Raw genomic sequence first — 16,406 nt, forward strand, 5'->3', positions numbered from 1 at the left:
TCGGTTTCAGTTTCGGTTTCTACTTCGGACGCGGGCTCTCGGTCCGGGCTCAGGTGAATCTGAATGCCACACACCTGGGCATGACCTTCATGGCTAAAAACAGCGACTGCGCTGCCCGCTGCGACGATGTGACGATGCGACGCCGACCGCGACTGCGACAGAGGGCACAGACTGCGGCGGGCCAACACTAAAGTAACATTTTATGGCTAAAAAGCCAGCGAGCCGACGACAACAAGAATCTCGATAATAATAACAATAATCGACAAAGACGTTAAAAAGCAGCAACAACAAGTCAACAGACAACATGACGGCTAACAAAACGACAACAACCCCGCCCTATCCCCGCTTCCTCTCCCACCGCTGCCAAAACTGCCAAAGCTTTCGAGACGAGATCAAAAGCAAAACTGCAGGCTGAGAGTGGCCCGAAATTGTTTTGCCTTCAGGGGGCGGGAGAGAGCCTTGGCCAAAACGCACTGAGCAATACCCTATCAGAAAATGCGTCTCCAGGCGAACTGAAAGTTTAAAATAAGGATAACTAGGAGAAAACAAATACATTCATTTACATACATAATTTGGAAAGCTTAGGTTTATGTTTCTAAAAGTGTAATAAATCTGCACGCTGAAATTTAAATATTACAACAAATATTTGTATACCCTTGTAGGGTATTATAATTTTAATCAGAAGCTTGTAACGCTGTGAAGGAGTCATTTCCGACCCTATAAACTATATATATTCTTGATCATCAAAAGGCAAATCTTTCTGGACATGTATGAAAAAAAATAATTTTTTTCGACATTTTTCAGATTTTTTAAGGGGTTGCATCGTTAAAATTGGTAAAATGTTGAATTTTTTACATTTTAATCGGAGTATGCAGATTTATTACCCTAATAAAAAATAATTAAGGGCTGCTTTCCATACTAAAATCAACGCTATTTTCGATTAGCTATGAGTTTTTTAAACTTCATTTTGTCAAAATAAATGTTGGGTTGGGTATACAAAATTCAATATCCCAAAGTTAACAGTCTTTTTCGTTTTTAACTGTATTTTCGCATCGAAATATCTGAAATAGTTTATGTACAATAGTACCCTTCTCAAGGGAAAAAACGCTTTCAATGTGGGATCGGCAGTTTGGGGACCGGACCTGTCCGTGCTCCTGCCAGTGGCCACCACATTGTGGAAGAGGAACCAGTTCTGGCCTTATATAGGACGAGTGACGTCTCAGGTCCGTCAGTCGTGCCTCCTTTTGCGACTCTGGCACTCGGGCCGGCCATGTTTAATGCTGATTTGATGTTTTAAGCGTGGCCTGTCCAATTGGTATTCCGCCGGGCAGTTCCTCGCCTGGCGGCTCACCCGCTCCCATGCCACCCATTTGCATAATTAGCAGCTAAGACGCAGACGTCGACGGAGCCGTAGCAAGTCCATGATCTGTCTGCTAATTTTCCATTGTTGATGCTTTTCTGGGGATTTTTAGAACACTGCCTTGGGTTTATTTTTACCGCCAGCCAGACGCAATATAATGATCGAGATGACAAGAAACGGGGATGAGCGGCGGCTACTCTGGAAATTCCACAGTGACTCGACCAGAAAAAACCCATTCAAGATCAAGCGGGCATTTCAAAATATTGGTCCTTTATTGGCGACTAAAGTACGTGGGTATAGTAATTCAGTAATGTGCTGTGATAGGATAATGGGTTCACAACAACAAATATCACTCATACCACGCGTGGTACCGTCGTGGATCTGGCTGCAGTCTCATCCTAAGTTGCGGTGTATCTAAACTGTGGTAAGTCGTCGTATCAAAAAGCTCGTTGGATTGTCTTAAGGTCGCTGCTGCTTCAAATCGGAAAACCAATTGAGTATTTCGAATCTAGGGCGCATAAATTACTGTCATGCAGACTAACTGGAGGGGAACTACGCGTTAGCGGTGGATCGAGCTGGACTTCTTGATTCCACGACGTGCGTCTTTCGCGACAGCGGTCACTGCTCGCTCGGTGCGCTCGGAGTCCGATGTCCGATGTTCAAGTGTCGCACCGCGGGTGAAACTAATTAAGTAAATTTAACACGGCACACTGGAGCGCTCCACCACGCCGCCTCCTGCTCCTCTAATGGCAAGCACTAGTACGCAAGTACGTAAGCGAAAACGAAAACTAATTGCAATTTCAATTTCAATGGAGAACACAAGTGGGCAAAGCTACAAAGGCATAATTGTTTGGATATATATATATATATATATAATATATATATGATAACTAATATACTTACTACTCGACCAATGGCTTAATATTGGTCTTGGGGGTTTTCATTAAGTTTATTATCACGTTACAGTATTGACTTAGATTATGTATGTTTGCTTTTTGTGGGTTCTATAGCGTCTATATGCATACTAATTGGACACAACACAATACATAATTCGATTAATCCAAATTACAACCAATTACAGCCCCCGAGTCGGAGGAAATCATTATAAACCTTGCCAATACAACGCCAGCTTCAAGCAATGTCTGGCCTTGAAAACAGAATCAACCTTCATTTGCTTAACTAAGGAAACAGAACAGTGGAACAATGTCTTTTCTTCTCCATTAAACTACGTAAAAACAATTTGGCTAAACAATTTTCAGATTGGATGGATAATATGTTTTACTTAAAGGACTATACTTCCGAATGCTCGGCAATAATGCTGATGATGATTAAGTGTGAAAGGTTCTACCATAAGTTGAGTTGAGTTCTCTAAGTGTACGCGTAGATATGCATCGGAAAGAGAGAAATTTCGACATCGAACTAAGGAGTATTACGAGTTATTGACTAGGAGCAACATATTCAAGCTAGGGGTGGTTAGTATATTGAATAGTTACGCCGGGTAGGCCAGGGAGTCGGTGTTCTAAACACATTCTCCGCTTGGCACATCCATTTTAAGTGAGAACGAAAGGTTATAGTATATATAGTATATAGGAAAAAAACTAAACAATTACTAATACTTTAGCTGATGTGTTTGAAATAAGAGCTATGATATATCAAGCAACGGAAACGAGAAATCAACATGAAAAACAATTCGCTACAAATTCTACAGATTTTTTGTAATAAGTAATAACTTTCTGCTCCAGTCCATAGTTCCTATTACGACACTCGTCTAGTGTTACCATCAATGTAAATAGTCGTCTTCTCTTATCAGCTAGAAAGTTATTGCGCTCAGTTGACGTGTCTAGTCTGAGGGATTCGGTTGGACTTGGTTTAACTTAGTTATCATTACGGTCTAGATTATGTATGATGGTTACGTGTGACGATAATGATCTTAACCCTACTAGTCAGTTCACTCAGTTCTATTCACCGTTCAGCCCACTCAGCTGATGGCTCTGATGCTCCAAGCTCCGCTTCAGATCCACAATAGTGTTCAGTATGAGTTGTTGCTTGCTGCCGCCTCCCTTTGCTGCCTGTTCCTTGGCCTCGTCCAGTGTCACGTCATGCATAGAGCTTTTTGCTGAAACAGAAGTTAAGAGCTGAAGTTGCGAACGCTCGTTCGACTTGCTCCGTCCGTTTGCCTCTGTAATTTCTGTCGTTATAACGCGGGTTCATGGCCAACACTAAGCACTCACCAAACTCCAAGTCAAAGTTCTTCTTAATCCGCTCGAAAGAGGAGCTCCCCTTGTACACCTTGCGCTTCAGTGGCTCGCTGTGCGGACAATAGAAATTATTGTTAATCAAGGACTCAGAATGCACCTGATTCTGGAGATGGGTATCCAGCTTGACTTTCGCCCTCGGCTGATCCTGCAAGTAGTTGTGATTGCCAACATCCTCCAGAGCCACAGTGCACTCCATCTCCGAGTCGCTGCCGTTGAAGCTTATCACTGTAGTTGTGGTGGTCGATGTCAGCATCATGGTGCGTCGCTTTCCCTTAGGGCTCTCCTGTAAACGCCTGCCATTTAGCTGCAACTGAGGGGAGAGCGGAGCCTTTGGCACATTGCCGTTGTTCATCTTGCGTGGCGGCAGCTCCGGCGGAGCGTTCTGGTTCATGAAGTTGGTTAGGTGCGTCTTGCGAGGACTGCAGCGACTCAGCTTAGGACTATTGGGAGGCGAGGCAGCAGACGAAGTCTCAAACTTCAGCATCTCAATTCGTTTATTGATCGCTGCAGCCAGTTCATTCTCCAGTGGAGTGTTGTTAGAGGGAGGAGCCTGCTTCTTAGAGTCTACCTCACTGTGCTTGAGCATCTCCACGCGTTTGTTAGCCAATGGATTCAAGCGCCTCGGACTGGCAACGGGTGTGTCCCTGGGAATGCTAAAAAATATTTCTTAATTGGAGTCTTCTCAAAGGGAAAACTTAGTTAAAATTACTACCTCTGCAGGCTGTTCTTCATTGACTCCAGCAGCGACTCTGCCTCCATTATAAGCTGCTTGTATTTCATATCAGCCTCCATGTCCGCTTTGAGCAGAGCTTTCTCGCTCTCTGCGATGGTGAGAGAATTCTTTTTATTGACGCTGCCGAAGATTAGTGAATTGGACCGATTCGACAGTGGCGAAGTCTTGTAAATCCTGCAAATTAACTGGCTTATATCAACGAACAATACGAGATTAGAGACTGGACTTGCCTTTCCCTGGGGCCCAGAAGATTACGACGCAAGCAGACGGGCGTCCCTCCCACGCTGCGAGTTCCACGAGGCTCACTTAGAGGCAAGAATGGCTGTTTTTCACGGTTCTCGCAGCTCTTCTTGCGCGTCTTTAGGAACCGCTTGCGTCGTCGCTGCTGAGAGCCATCGATTGCCTCCTGGCCACTCTTGCGCCGCGAGCGCGTTGACGACTTTCGCTTCAACATGGGGCTCATGGGCTGGTGGGAATAATAGTGGCAGCTACCAAGATTGCGTGTCAGATCCTGCCGATCGAGCACCACCTCTTGCATGGATGATGTGTCTATAAAATCAATGTCCAACAGCTCGTCGGTGTCGCACTCATCGCCCGCATCCTGTCCAGTGTCAAGCTCCGAAGCGCAACAGTCAGTGGGATCCGAGTCACTGCTGAAAGCGGAAGGGAAAATGGGTGGAAAGTGAGCAAAGCCACTCGAGTTGCTCTGACTGCGCAGCTCTCACCTGAGGATGTCAGTCTCCTTCTCGTAGATGTAGCTCTCGTCAAACTTCCCAATCATCTCGTTGAGGGTCGCCTCGTCGTCGCTAAGCACAAAGGAGGTGGTGGTGGCCCCTGTTCCGCCACCAGCTGCCACAGGAGCTGAAGTTGTTGTCGTCTCCCCTTGTTCCAAGTGAAGTCGCTTTATGGTGTGCGGGGCATGCAGATTTTCCACTTCAGTCGACGACGAAGAGCCCTCGGACTCGTAAGCGACTCCTGTTCCAGGTGCAACAACACCACCAGCTCCAACCCCACCGCCAGCAATGTCCGCACCCACACGGGGCGACTTGCTGGGAGTGCCCCTGCCGCTGGGGGTTGCTTTGTTTACTGTTGTTTTGGCCGCCGCTGCCGGAACTTCCAGCTCATTGCTCGACTTAATGCCCGACGAAGTGGTGGAGGTGGTGCTGGTTGCATCCTGCTCCAAGCGCGTGGGGCCCGACGAGGCTGGCAAGTGCTCGCCCGTGTTGTACCAGGGATTGGTCCTTATGCGACAGCGCTGTCTCGGCGAGGGAGCTGCAATGGAGGGGAGAAAGCAAAGCGAAGTGGAACATTACTTCAGTCAAGTCGGGACTCGAAATGGGGTTAATTGCTTTGTTGGCGGCAAAACTCCACGCCCACAACTCACATTCAAAAAGCTTCGGCTGCTGGCGCAGGGCCAGCGGACTGGGCGACGACTCTAGGCCAAAGTTGCTCTTGGGCAGAGGATCCATTGGCGACATCTCTTCGATGCGGTTCAAGCCGAACTTGTAGCGCTGGGCCTCGATGGCCAGCGAGTTGACACTCTTGGGAAAGTAGTGGGTGCCCGAGCGCATGTTGATGTAGTACTCAGGCGGGTTGCAATTGCTGGCAGCGCACGGCGAAGTGCCGTCAGTGGAGTAGCCCGTGGAGTAGGCGCTCTCTGGCGACGGCAGGCTGTGTGGTCGTGGGCCTGGCATAAAGTTGCTGCGCTGCACCCCTCGGGGAACTCGCATCCGCGACCCTCCTGGCGGAGCAGGTGGTATGGGCGGAGTACTGGACAAATTGTCCAGAGACTCGCTGCCCAGTTGAGCCGGCGCCAGCTTTGAGGGCAACAGGCGGCCATAACGCACATGGTTGCTGCCTTGCCTGACTGGTTCTTCCTCGTAGATCAGCCGCATGGCGCCTAGGTTCTCGGACTGTGGCCGCTGGTGATGCGCCATGGGAGCCGGAGGGCGGAGCAGCAGAGCGCCCACCTCTTCGTACTCCACCTCCTCCTCGGGAGGAATGTGATAATCCCCATTGGATGGTTGCTCCCTAAAGGTGGTCTGCTTGCCGGAAGAGGGCTCCTTAGAGCCGGTAGACCAAGACAATGACGATATGGATGACGAGGAGCAGTTAACACGGATAGGCGACTTGTCGGCTCCAAAGCAATCCTTGCTGTTTGGCACGCTTAAGTTGTGTGATGGCTGTTGTGCCTGCAGGGGCTCCTGGTGCGTCTGATAGCAGTTCGTGGCGTACAGCAGGTTGTCCGACTTGGGCGATGTGATGACGTACGAGTCGTCATCTGGGGATTGCCAGCCATAGCGACGACTTGGGGGCTGTGTAACCAAGAGAATTAGAATTTATCGTTACTATAGGGGGCTGCCGCTTACGTGGCACTGAATGGGAGACACTTCGCGCCTTCGGACAGGACTGGCGATGCTGTGGCTCCCGCTGCTAGTCAGCACCGGACTGGTGAGGTTGCTTCCTTGCGACGGAAGGGTGCCTGCCTTTTTTCCGTTCCCATGCCCGGAAATGGAGCTGCCCGCCTCCGCGGCGGCCTGCTTGTGTTTGCTGCCCTTCTTGCGGGGACGCACAATGTGCGTCTCCATCCATGAGCGCAGCTTGGACCCGAACATCGTTCTGACCCGTAGTCTTAGTCGAAATGGACGGATTCTAGTTGCTGACGTAACTGAAAAGAAGGATAGAGACAGAGAGGAGCCATTAAAGCTAGCTGCAAAATGCAATTCGCTGCAACAATGGAGCAAAAACGGACTCCTGGGACCACTTTGCGATGATAAGGAAATCCATTTAATCCGGCAGAAAAGCAGGGTCACAATTTCTATAGTTTCCTCCTGCCCTTCTCTGTGGCTGTATGTGCGAGAGTGGGTGGGGGTGGGGGTGGGGGTGTCTTGGCATTTGCGAAATTACCTTATTCGCAAAGGCGGCCAACGTTGTCTGCTGCCTCATAATATCCTTCCTTTACGCCTCCACTATTTGTGCGAGCGAGATAAAAGGCGGACCCAACGGTAAACCTATACGGCGGGCACACACGGATACGAACACGGACACACACAAACGCAACGCCTGTGTTTGTTTGTTTTTTGTTGACGGTTATTTTTTGCCGTTCAGTTCAGTTCAGTTCAGGCCGAGTACCGACGCACCCGAGTTGGGGTGGTTCGTAAGCCTGCCCAACGATGGATGCTTGCCTCAAGGACTCCACTCTCGCCCCCAAAACGAAGCCAAGCTGTGCGATGAAGTATGTGTGTGTGTATGTATGTGTTTGCATGGGAGTGGGTCTTTGACTGTGTGAGTTGTCTGTGTGCGTCTCGTCCTCAGTTGTAAATCCCACGTAACTGTAAATTTTATGTCAAGCTATTTTCCCTTTTCGGCTGCAGACTTTAATGCATAACCGTTTTTGGGAACTTTGCGAATATTGTTATTGTTGATTGGCAATGGTTGAACTTATACTCGATTTGTGTTTCATGCAAATTATTCGAAAACGTTCTAGGCTAAATTATAAAGAAAAAAGCAGAGTAGCTTTTCGAAGAAGAACGGCAAGTCCCGTTAGATTGCGGTGCTGCTACACAGAAGTGCTTCGTTTCACTAGGTTTTTTAACATCTTATTTCCGGTTGTTTTATATTTGTATGTATTGGTATGGGATGTATAAACTTTTCGGTGGTTGCGAGACAAGCGTGCGGAAGAATTTCAACTAATGATGCGCGGACCGGCGCGAAAAGAAAGCGTCCGCCGCCGTCAAAGGAAAAAAAGCTAATGACGGAATGCGCAGCGAGGATGTGCACAACAGCCGTTACGAATTCGAAATTAAATGCCGCTGCAAGGATTCCTTGTGAAATTAATCAGATTGAGATTAAATATTTTTTTGCAGTAAGTTTTTCCCTTAAAATTGTGGAATTACAAGTTAAGCCTAAAAGCAATCTATTTATACGTAATTTTAATAACACCCCGGAACGTTGTTCAGCACTGCGGCCAAGGAGCCGCCAGAACGCAGTTGTGAGCTCCAGATGACTTGTGATGTTGTCTAACACTACGTATTAAAATTTATCGTTGGAAAACATGCGCTGCTATTACGAGGAGCTGGGGCTCCAAAGGGACGCCAACGATGGCGAAATCAAGACTGCCTATCGCAAGCTGGCCCTGCGCTGGCACCCCGACAAAAACCCGGACAGTTTGGAGGAGGCCAAGGAACGATTTCAGCTGCTCCAGCAGGCCTACGAGGTGCTATCGGACCCTCAGGAGCGCTCCTGGTACGACAACCATCGCGAGCAGATTCTACGGGGCAAGAACTCGGAGTACGCAGAGAACTGCCTGGACGTGTTCCAGTACTTCACCAGCAGCTGCTACAAAGGGTTCGGCGACGACCCGCAAGGCTTTTACCGCGTCTACGGCGACGTCTTTGTCCAGATCGGTTCGGAGGACATCGAGTTCATGGACGGTGACGACCACCTTAGCCTAGCGCCCGAGTTTGGTAACGCGGATAGCAGCTACGAGGATGTTGTGGGTCCCTTCTACGCCTTCTGGCAGGCATATAGCACCAAGAAGACTTACGAGTGGCTCTGCCCTTACGACGTCCGTGAGATCAAGGAGCGCTTCATTCTGCGCAAGGTGGAGAAAGAGATGAAGAAGATCGTTCAGGCAGCCCGCAAGGAACGGAACGAGGAGGTGAAACCCACCGCTTATAGTAGCTTTCTTTATTTGCTGACCTTTTTGTTACTTTCACTGCAGGTGCGCAACCTGGTAAACTTTGTTCGCAAGCGGGATCGCCGAGTGCAGGCCTACAGGCGCGTGCTGGAGGAGAGAGCCGAGGCCAATCGCCTCAAACAGGAGGAGAAGCGCAGGGAGCAGCTGCGGAAGCGGCAGGAGGAACTGGCGGCCGCCAGGGAGAACAAGGTTTTCAACGAGGGATACGAGGAGCAGCTGAAGCAGTTGGCACAGCAGTATGGCAGTGATTCGGACGAGTACACGGATGACGATGACGAAGACAACAATGAAGGCGCTGTGGACTCTGAGGACGAGAGCGATATAGATCTGGAGGTGGAGTACGTAGATGACCTCTATTGCGTAGCGTGCAACAAGACATTTAAAAACGCGAAAGCGAGAACCAATCACGAGGAGAGCAAGAAGCACCGGGACAACGTGGAAAGGCTGCGTCAGGAAATGGAGGCCGAAGAGGAGGCCTTCAACGGTGACGCCTCCCACGAAAACAGTTTAAACGGATTGGAAGATGCTCTGGACCAAGCAGAGATTGCTAATGACCAGTTATCCGGTAACGAGGCGCTTAGCGAAGAAGAAACCACGCAAACAAAGCGCAGCAAAAAGAATAAAAAATCAAAGAAGACAGCTGCCAAGCAAGTGCTGGAGGAAGCAAGCGATGGTGCAGACGAGCCCATAGACCTGAAGGCCACGACGAAGAGCGAATCCGAAGACGACGACTGGAGCAGAGGCAAAAAAGCAGCCAAAAAAAGCAAAAGCAAAAAGACAACGCCAACGAACAAGGCGAAAACCGTAGAGCCAAGAGCTCCAGAAACAGAACCCAAGGAGGCCAGGGCGGCAGCTGCAAACGCTGCCAAGGGTGGAGATGAGGATCTCGAAGCGACAGCGCCGCAACACACCTGTGTTACCTGCCGGCTCGTCTTCGACTCGAAGAACAAGCTATTTGCGCACTTGAAGAAGACGAATCACGGCGTCTACATACCGAAGGCCAAGCCAGATGTCGAGGGCAAGCCTCCCGGCAAGGCCAAGGGCAGGCGTAACAAGTAATTCTGGAGGGAAACCTGTCCTCGTATCCTTACTGTAGAAAAGTTAGACGTTTATTTATGCTAATGTTAAAGATAATTCAAGAATGAAGTTAAGTATGCTCGCTCTCAGCAAGAGATTGTGCTCATTATTTCCGAAAGGCAGTTACGGAATGCATACCAGCTTGTTGCCGGACTCCACGCTCCGGCGGACACGAGAACGCATATTGGACGACTCCGCCTTCAGACTCAGGCCAGCGGCAGCAAAGGTGAGTAGTACTCCGATAACTGCGCAGTAGAAGGAGATTCCTGCGGCGGAGTTCAAGGTTTAGGCTGATCAACAGGGAATTTAACACATTTACCTATGCTACAGTCGGCGGGATAGAATGGTTCCGCCTCTGGACCGCACAGACGTTGGACCCGAGCCGCCCGCCAGCCCAGCGGGTGCAGAAAGAGAGCCAGCATCACGCTTATTCCTGGAAAACGGGCATCATTTGTGGTGGAGCAACAAAGGATCGGCAGAGGATTGGCTTCTTTCTTACCTGACACCACCTGGGCGCAGGCAGTCATGTTGTGGATGCTCTTGCCGAACGCCGACTGGCGACAACAGGTTAGTAGGGTCAGCAGCACCGTGACCGAGAGTAGGATGAAGCCCAGCGAGACGAAGAACATGGCAGCCTTCCACTCGCCGGGATAGACGCTGCTGTCCGTGGCCAGTCCGTCCAGGTCGAAGCGGCCGCAGTGAAAGCCCCCCTCCTGCATCACCTTGCAGCGCGTATAGATGCCCACCGATGACTGGCGCCGTGGATTGGCCGCTTGGGCGGGGCCCAGTAGCCACTTGGGCGTGACCAGGGCCACGGCGAAGAGCATGTCGGCCACCAGGCTGCAGAGGAACCACACCAGGCTAGCGCTCGTAATAATAACGTAGCACATATCAGCAGCGTCTCCAATTCGTGATTCCGGATTCAGCAAAGCTCACAGATTGCCAGCGACGTCAGCACTGGCTGGATAGATAATAGACTCTAAGCTTTTGGCTCTCACTCTGTCTGAGCACGCACATCCCACACCCACCCACAGCACCGCCACAGCGTCACCCACCACCGCCGCACCAGTCACCACCACCAGCAGCGCCGGGGCCAGAACTTCCTCCCAGTTGACCAGCCCGAAATGGAATTGTTTATTTTATGCTTTCGCCGTTCGCTGTTATGCGCTCGCTTTTTGCGTCTGTTGTCTGTTTTATGTTATTCACCCCGCGCACACACGCTCACTGCTGGCGGGGGAGTGGGGAGTGGGGCTGAAGATGGGCTATGGCGGGAGAGGGCAGTCCAGGGCTAGGGCCAGCGGTCGCGTCCAGTACTCAATTTGTTGTTGCAATCGAAGCGCAGAAAGAAAGAACGAAAAAGCGAATGCAAGAACTCTGCTGCCTCGATGGCGTTTTCGCTAATCCCCCCAGCGTCGGTGGCTATTTGGCAACTCTGTGCCACACTCTTCTGGACTTCCGTTCGCGCAGGCGTCGCCTATTCCGTTGCCGTTGCTGCTGCTCCACTGCGTCATCGCTCGCCGACACCAACCGACTGAATGAATGGGGCGCATTAAAGCCAGCTGCAGTCCCGGTCCCGAGACAGAGACAGAGACGGGCCCCACTGCGAGAAATGCTCATCGGAAGAATTGAATTGTGATTAAAGAGAATTGATTGCTCGGTCTGAAAATGGGTCAGTGAGTGCACTGAATACACAAAACATACCCTAAGTCGAATGTTGTTTTCTGAATTGTAAATACGCAAGGAGCAAGGACTAAATCTTGCAATTTAACAAATCATCATATTAAATAGGAAAATTTTAAAAATGTTTAAGATTGGGAGTGCTGAAATCTATGTTAACCAATAAGGTGCATGTCTTATTTTAGCAAATAAATTAAAACAAGTTTAAAGAATTTAAAAATGCATCTTTTTTTTTCAAGTGTGGACATGCAGATGTGGGCGCCGTCGCCGCAACATCGAGAGCGCAGAAATCCAGACATTCCAGAATCGGGCTGTTAAAGTGTTCTCCTTGGCTAAACCTCGCTCTCCGCGCGCACACACACGATCGGGTTGAATCCGATCCGACAACTCCACCAGCACCAGCTCCACTCCCCCACTCCCTGGCCGAGCGGGTGAGTGAGTAATGTGGCGTCTGCTCGACTCGATTCGATCGATGCAAATGGCTCTGCTGTAATTCCGATCGAGGCGATCCCCGGTCGAGCGGTTATCAGTTGACCGCGGCCACTGGGGGCCATTGCGTCATCTCGTTGGGCATACTCTGTTTGCGTACAGCGATTATGACCGAGTCCCTAATGAGATCCGCACACAAATTACGCCGCCGGAGGAAATCACTTTCACTCTCGTTTTCGTGGCCTGAACAGAATTACTCTCAGTTCGCCAAGATGATGGGTTGGATGGCTTTCCTGCTGCTGCTCCTGGGCGTCACCCTTGTGCAGGCTCACTACTATTACGACTATGGCTACTGGGAGATCAACGAGCCTCCGCCGCTGTGCTCCGACTACGAGATGTTGGTGGTCAACACCCGGCAGTGCGTGAGACGCTGCAACATCGTCTGCCGGAACGGCGTCTGTTTCGAGGACGGACCCTGTCCCTGTGCAGACCAGTATATGGGGGCTAGTCCGGATGGACTTGTCTGTGCGGCCGAGTGCTTGCCCGGCTGCCAGGCGGCCGGTGGCTACTGTGCCGCCCCGGATCTGTGTGTTTGCCGCAAGGACAGGCACTACTACTTCGATCCTCTGTCGCAAAAGTGTCGTCATAGGGCTGCCCGCCTGCTGGATCCCTGTCTGGGGTAAGTGAGCTATCTATGAGTGGAGTAGAGTAACAGGATGCCCTCTACAGACGCTGCACTCATGGCACTTGTTCTTTCGACGGCCAGTGCACCTGTGCCCAGGGGTACGAGCTGCGGGCCACCCTGCTCCACGGACAACAGTGCATGCCTATCTGTGAGCAGTGAGTAGTTACTTCTGAGTAGTGAGTAGTTACCTCTACTTAATCTCGCTCCTCTCCTCCAGCGACTGTGGACCCCACGCCTACTGCTTCGCGCCCAACTTGTGTGCCTGCCGACACAAACACCTCCATTATGCTCGGAATGGCATCTGCTCCAGGGACTATTGACCTTGGATCAAGTCAGCTGTAACTTACAAGGGCTGTTTTAGGTTCCTATTAATCTCTTTTGGTTGAAATTCCTGAATTTCACCGTCATGTAAATGTGTATATATAATATTTAATTTATTTTAATTAAAGTATTTATCGTCTTAGGAAAATCTAATGTTCATCTCATAGTATTAAGAGAGTCTGCAAACTGATAGACTTCACCTATTAGGGTACAAGTTAAGAGAGAGAGAGAGAGAGCCCCAAGCCCCCAAAAATAGACTCAGAGCGTAAGAGAGCTTGGTCAACAATTTTGGTTGTTGCCGCTCCCACCACGCTAAATTACATAGTGATTTTGTTATTGTTTATAGCAGATCAGACACATGGAAGGCCCGTCGCTTAAAATTTGAATTAATTACATAAAATTATGTGCGTATACATCTGTATGTATGTATGTATGTGTATCCGATAGGCAGCAGATCGGCGGAGAATCAAGACCGAAGCAAGGCAGAGGCATGCGTACGTGTTCTCCATGGGCGTCGTCATCGAAAGTGAAAATGTCAAGGGGGCCTAGGAGATTGTGTTTGAAGAGGGAACAACAATTTTAAAATAAAAATAATAATTTTTTGTTTTTACTTTTATGTTTAAGAGGACGCCCTGAAGGGAGAAATGAATGTTTGTTTACAAGCGTCTCTCAAGAGCTGCTTCTAGTTGCGATAAGAGCTCAGTTTTCCTTTCGAAATTGGGGAAGGGGGGTTCCAACACAGGGTACTCCATTTAAAGGGTATATTGGTTCTTAGATAAAGCCCCACCAAGCAAGCCCAAGACAGCAGCGCAGCCGACGGCGACGTCGGCGTCATTTTTAGCTTTGCGCGTGTGGCGTGTTTTTGTTTTGTTGTTGTTCCCATTGGAGGCGGGCCTCTGGTTGTTGTTGGCGACATCGCACAGTGAGCACGAGTTTTGTGATGAACAAAATTTAATATTCAATATTATCCATATTGGATACAATAAAAAAAATTTGAATTTTAAGTTTAAATAATTTCAGATTTGAATGAAAAAATTCGGCTTGAATTCGTGCATAATCAATGAGGTGATTTTCTGTGAAATGCTTAATGCAGTAAACAAATTAGCAACAACAAAAATAAATAGTTTTAAAATATTAGATATTTTAAAATTTTCTCACAATTCTTTCCACTGTACCCACCACCAACAGCAGCGGCATTCGTGTTCCGATTGTTCTCCATCGCGTTTCAGTTGGAGTTTTGCTGTCCATCGGCGCGGTTCAATCTTTGGCTGGAAGCTCCTGCACACCTCGTCCCGATCCCCTCAAGAGCTCTTTCTCTTTTGCAACTGCAGCACTTTGCAATTTTAATTACCTGCAAGCGGTTCGACAAGAAAACAAGAAACAGGAAAAATATGGGCCAAGCCAAGGTACGTGGACCCGGGGAAAAGCATTTATTGTGTATATACACACACCTCTTGTGTATACGGCGATACGCATCCTTTTCGTCCTGCGTGGCGGCACGCTTGGCAAGTGGGCAGCCCTAGCGAAAGCGTGGGAAAATCCAGGCTAACAGTAGACTCCAGCGAACAGGAAGTGCTCTCCAGGCTATGGATTTCTCCAAGAACTATTTTATTTCGTTTAATAGATACATATACATACTTACGTGTGCTAGCTCGGGCGGCGAGTTATGTAAGCAACTCGGCGAGATGCGGCACCGGTGGCGATGCAATGCCTCATAGTAATGACATTGATTGGAGGCCGCCTGGCGGGTTGCGTGTGATCTCCACTTACACCATTGATTAGACCGATTTAGCAATTATCCGTCCTGCCCCTAATCACGCGCATAAATCGCCCACATATGTACGTAGAGATATCTGGAGATATGGTACTTATATGTACATATGTATATGTACACAGCCGATGGAGGCGTAGCTGCTGCGCAGTTTGCGAGGCACGCACACCTAAAAAGCCCCAAAAACAGAACAGTTTATAAGTGTTAATGAGTGTTAAATGCACCAAACCGGTTAGGGCCATCCCGGCCAGCTCATCTGTGCGAGCAGCGCTCAATTTTTATTCTATTATTAAACATCGACGGTGGGCACGACCGCTACAATCACAGGGGAGCAGGAGGAGGAGCAGACGGCGGCGAAGCGTGTGCGTCCGCCTTATCAGGGAACTTGGCGGGGGGCTTTGCCGGACTTGGGCGAGTGGAAAATATGCTGATCTCAGATAAGCTGGCAAAGATTGATATTACTAGGCCGGAGACACCAAAGTTACCAGATACCCAATTACCACCTGCTCTTCTTCGGACCACTAACCTAACCCCACTTCTCTTCTCTCTCTCCGCCCACTCTGCAGAAAGCCACCTCTGCGCTGAGCAAGCTCTTCGTTTACGGAGCCCTCAAGTACGGACAGCCGAGCAACTCGATCCTTGCCAGTACTGGCAATGGACATGCCAAGTTCTGGTGCAAGGCCACCACCACCCAGAAGCTGCCGCTGGTGATCGCCACCCGGTACAACATTCCCTTCCTGCTTAACAAGCCCGGTGTGGGCTATTACGTAACCGGCGAGATCTACGAGGTGGACAATCGCATGCTCAACTCCCTGGACAACCTAGAGGACTGCGAGGACATCTACACGCGTGAGAAGCAGGACATGAACATTGGCGTGGGCGAGGGGTAAGTGTTGACGTCAGCTTCGACGGAGAAACCGAATCCGACCTAACCATCTGTTTCTATTATTACTTTCATTTCAGCACCGTCCCTTGCTGGGTGTACCTGCTGCAGAAGTACCCGGAGAAGCTGCTCAACCTGCCGTACCTGTCCAGCTACGAGAACTCCACCACGCATCCGTATATCATGCGCCACCGCCGTACCCACAAGCACCCGGCGCAGGACGACCTCAGCTACGAGGCCCAGAACTAGGCGTGTCGTCGCCTTCGGGGAGTGGCCACTATTCTTATGTTACCGGTAGTTGCATTTCTAGATCGTACATGCCCAGCTGTACGGATTGATATATACGCGCTTATATTGGCAATTGATATATACACTGATATCTGATATATACGATATGTACCATACGCATTATTTAGGTTTTAGCGAACTTAGCTTGTAATAAAAACAATAATAAACTGAAGCAATTCAAATGAACGTTGTCTGGCTTTTCCTTATATAAACTACACCACTCGA

At 49.4% G+C, this 16,406-nt stretch overlaps 5 protein-coding genes and 1 long non-coding RNA gene across 8 annotated transcripts; 3 read left to right on the top strand and 3 right to left on the bottom strand.

The window, feature by feature from the left end:
- Positions 1-1,613: 1,613 nt before the first annotated feature.
- Positions 1,614-8,279, bottom strand: LOC110184116 (uncharacterized). 2 transcript variants are annotated; one of them, XM_020952519.2, is made up of 8 exons: positions 7,259-8,279; positions 6,721-7,019; positions 5,736-6,666; positions 5,077-5,623; positions 4,582-5,001; positions 4,331-4,525; positions 3,592-4,271; positions 1,614-3,539 (listed from the first exon to the last, which is right to left on the bottom strand). In XM_020952519.2, the coding sequence occupies exons 2-8, from the start codon at positions 6,964-6,966 to the stop codon at positions 3,319-3,321; spliced, it is 3,240 nt and encodes a 1,079-aa protein (XP_020808178.1). In that variant the 5' UTR covers positions 6,967-7,019; positions 7,259-8,279; the 3' UTR covers positions 1,614-3,318. The 2 variants fall into 2 exon arrangements, with proteins under 2 accessions (XP_020808178.1, XP_020808177.1); XM_020952518.2 differs by having other exon boundaries at positions 4,582-5,004.
- Positions 8,207-10,220, top strand: LOC110184117 (dnaJ homolog subfamily C member 21). The gene is made up of 2 exons (XM_020952520.2): positions 8,207-9,011; positions 9,075-10,220. Exons 1-2 carry the CDS (start codon positions 8,406-8,408, stop codon positions 10,107-10,109), a joined length of 1,641 nt encoding a protein of 546 aa, XP_020808179.2. The 5' UTR covers positions 8,207-8,405; the 3' UTR covers positions 10,110-10,220.
- On the bottom strand, positions 10,138-12,305 carry LOC110184118 (LHFPL tetraspan subfamily member 2 protein). Of its 2 annotated transcripts, XM_020952523.2 has the most exons (3): positions 10,627-12,305; positions 10,447-10,560; positions 10,138-10,393 (listed from the first exon to the last, which is right to left on the bottom strand). In XM_020952523.2, exons 1-3 carry the CDS (start codon positions 11,015-11,017, stop codon positions 10,251-10,253), a joined length of 648 nt encoding a protein of 215 aa, XP_020808182.1. In that variant the 5' UTR covers positions 11,018-12,305; the 3' UTR covers positions 10,138-10,250. The 2 variants fall into 2 exon arrangements, with proteins under 2 accessions (XP_020808182.1, XP_020808181.2); XM_020952522.2 differs by having other exon boundaries at positions 10,447-12,018.
- LOC110184093 (uncharacterized) lies at positions 12,037-13,380 on the top strand. Its single transcript, XM_020952477.2, has 3 exons — positions 12,037-12,912; positions 12,963-13,073; positions 13,136-13,380. The coding sequence occupies exons 1-3, from the start codon at positions 12,401-12,403 to the stop codon at positions 13,236-13,238; spliced, it is 726 nt and encodes a 241-aa protein (XP_020808136.2). The 5' UTR covers positions 12,037-12,400; the 3' UTR covers positions 13,239-13,380.
- Positions 13,381-14,413: 1,033 nt separating this feature from the next.
- Positions 14,414-16,367, top strand: Tina-1 (Troponin C-akin-1). Its single transcript, XM_020952493.2, has 3 exons — positions 14,414-14,645; positions 15,577-15,896; positions 15,974-16,367. Exons 1-3 carry the CDS (start codon positions 14,631-14,633, stop codon positions 16,140-16,142), a joined length of 504 nt encoding a protein of 167 aa, XP_020808152.1. The 5' UTR covers positions 14,414-14,630; the 3' UTR covers positions 16,143-16,367.
- LOC147642895 (uncharacterized) lies at positions 14,630-15,179 on the bottom strand. Its single transcript, XR_015272797.1, has 2 exons — positions 14,882-15,179; positions 14,630-14,823 (listed from the first exon to the last, which is right to left on the bottom strand). It is a non-coding gene; the product is annotated as an uncharacterized LOC147642895 (long non-coding RNA).
- Positions 16,368-16,406: the final 39 nt, after the last annotated feature.

This window comes from Drosophila serrata, unplaced genomic scaffold (genome assembly GCF_035046125.1).
Source record: "Drosophila serrata isolate PLE 108 unplaced genomic scaffold, ASM3504612v1 contig_334, whole genome shotgun sequence".
Classification (NCBI taxonomy): Eukaryota; Metazoa; Arthropoda; class Insecta; order Diptera; family Drosophilidae; genus Drosophila; species Drosophila serrata.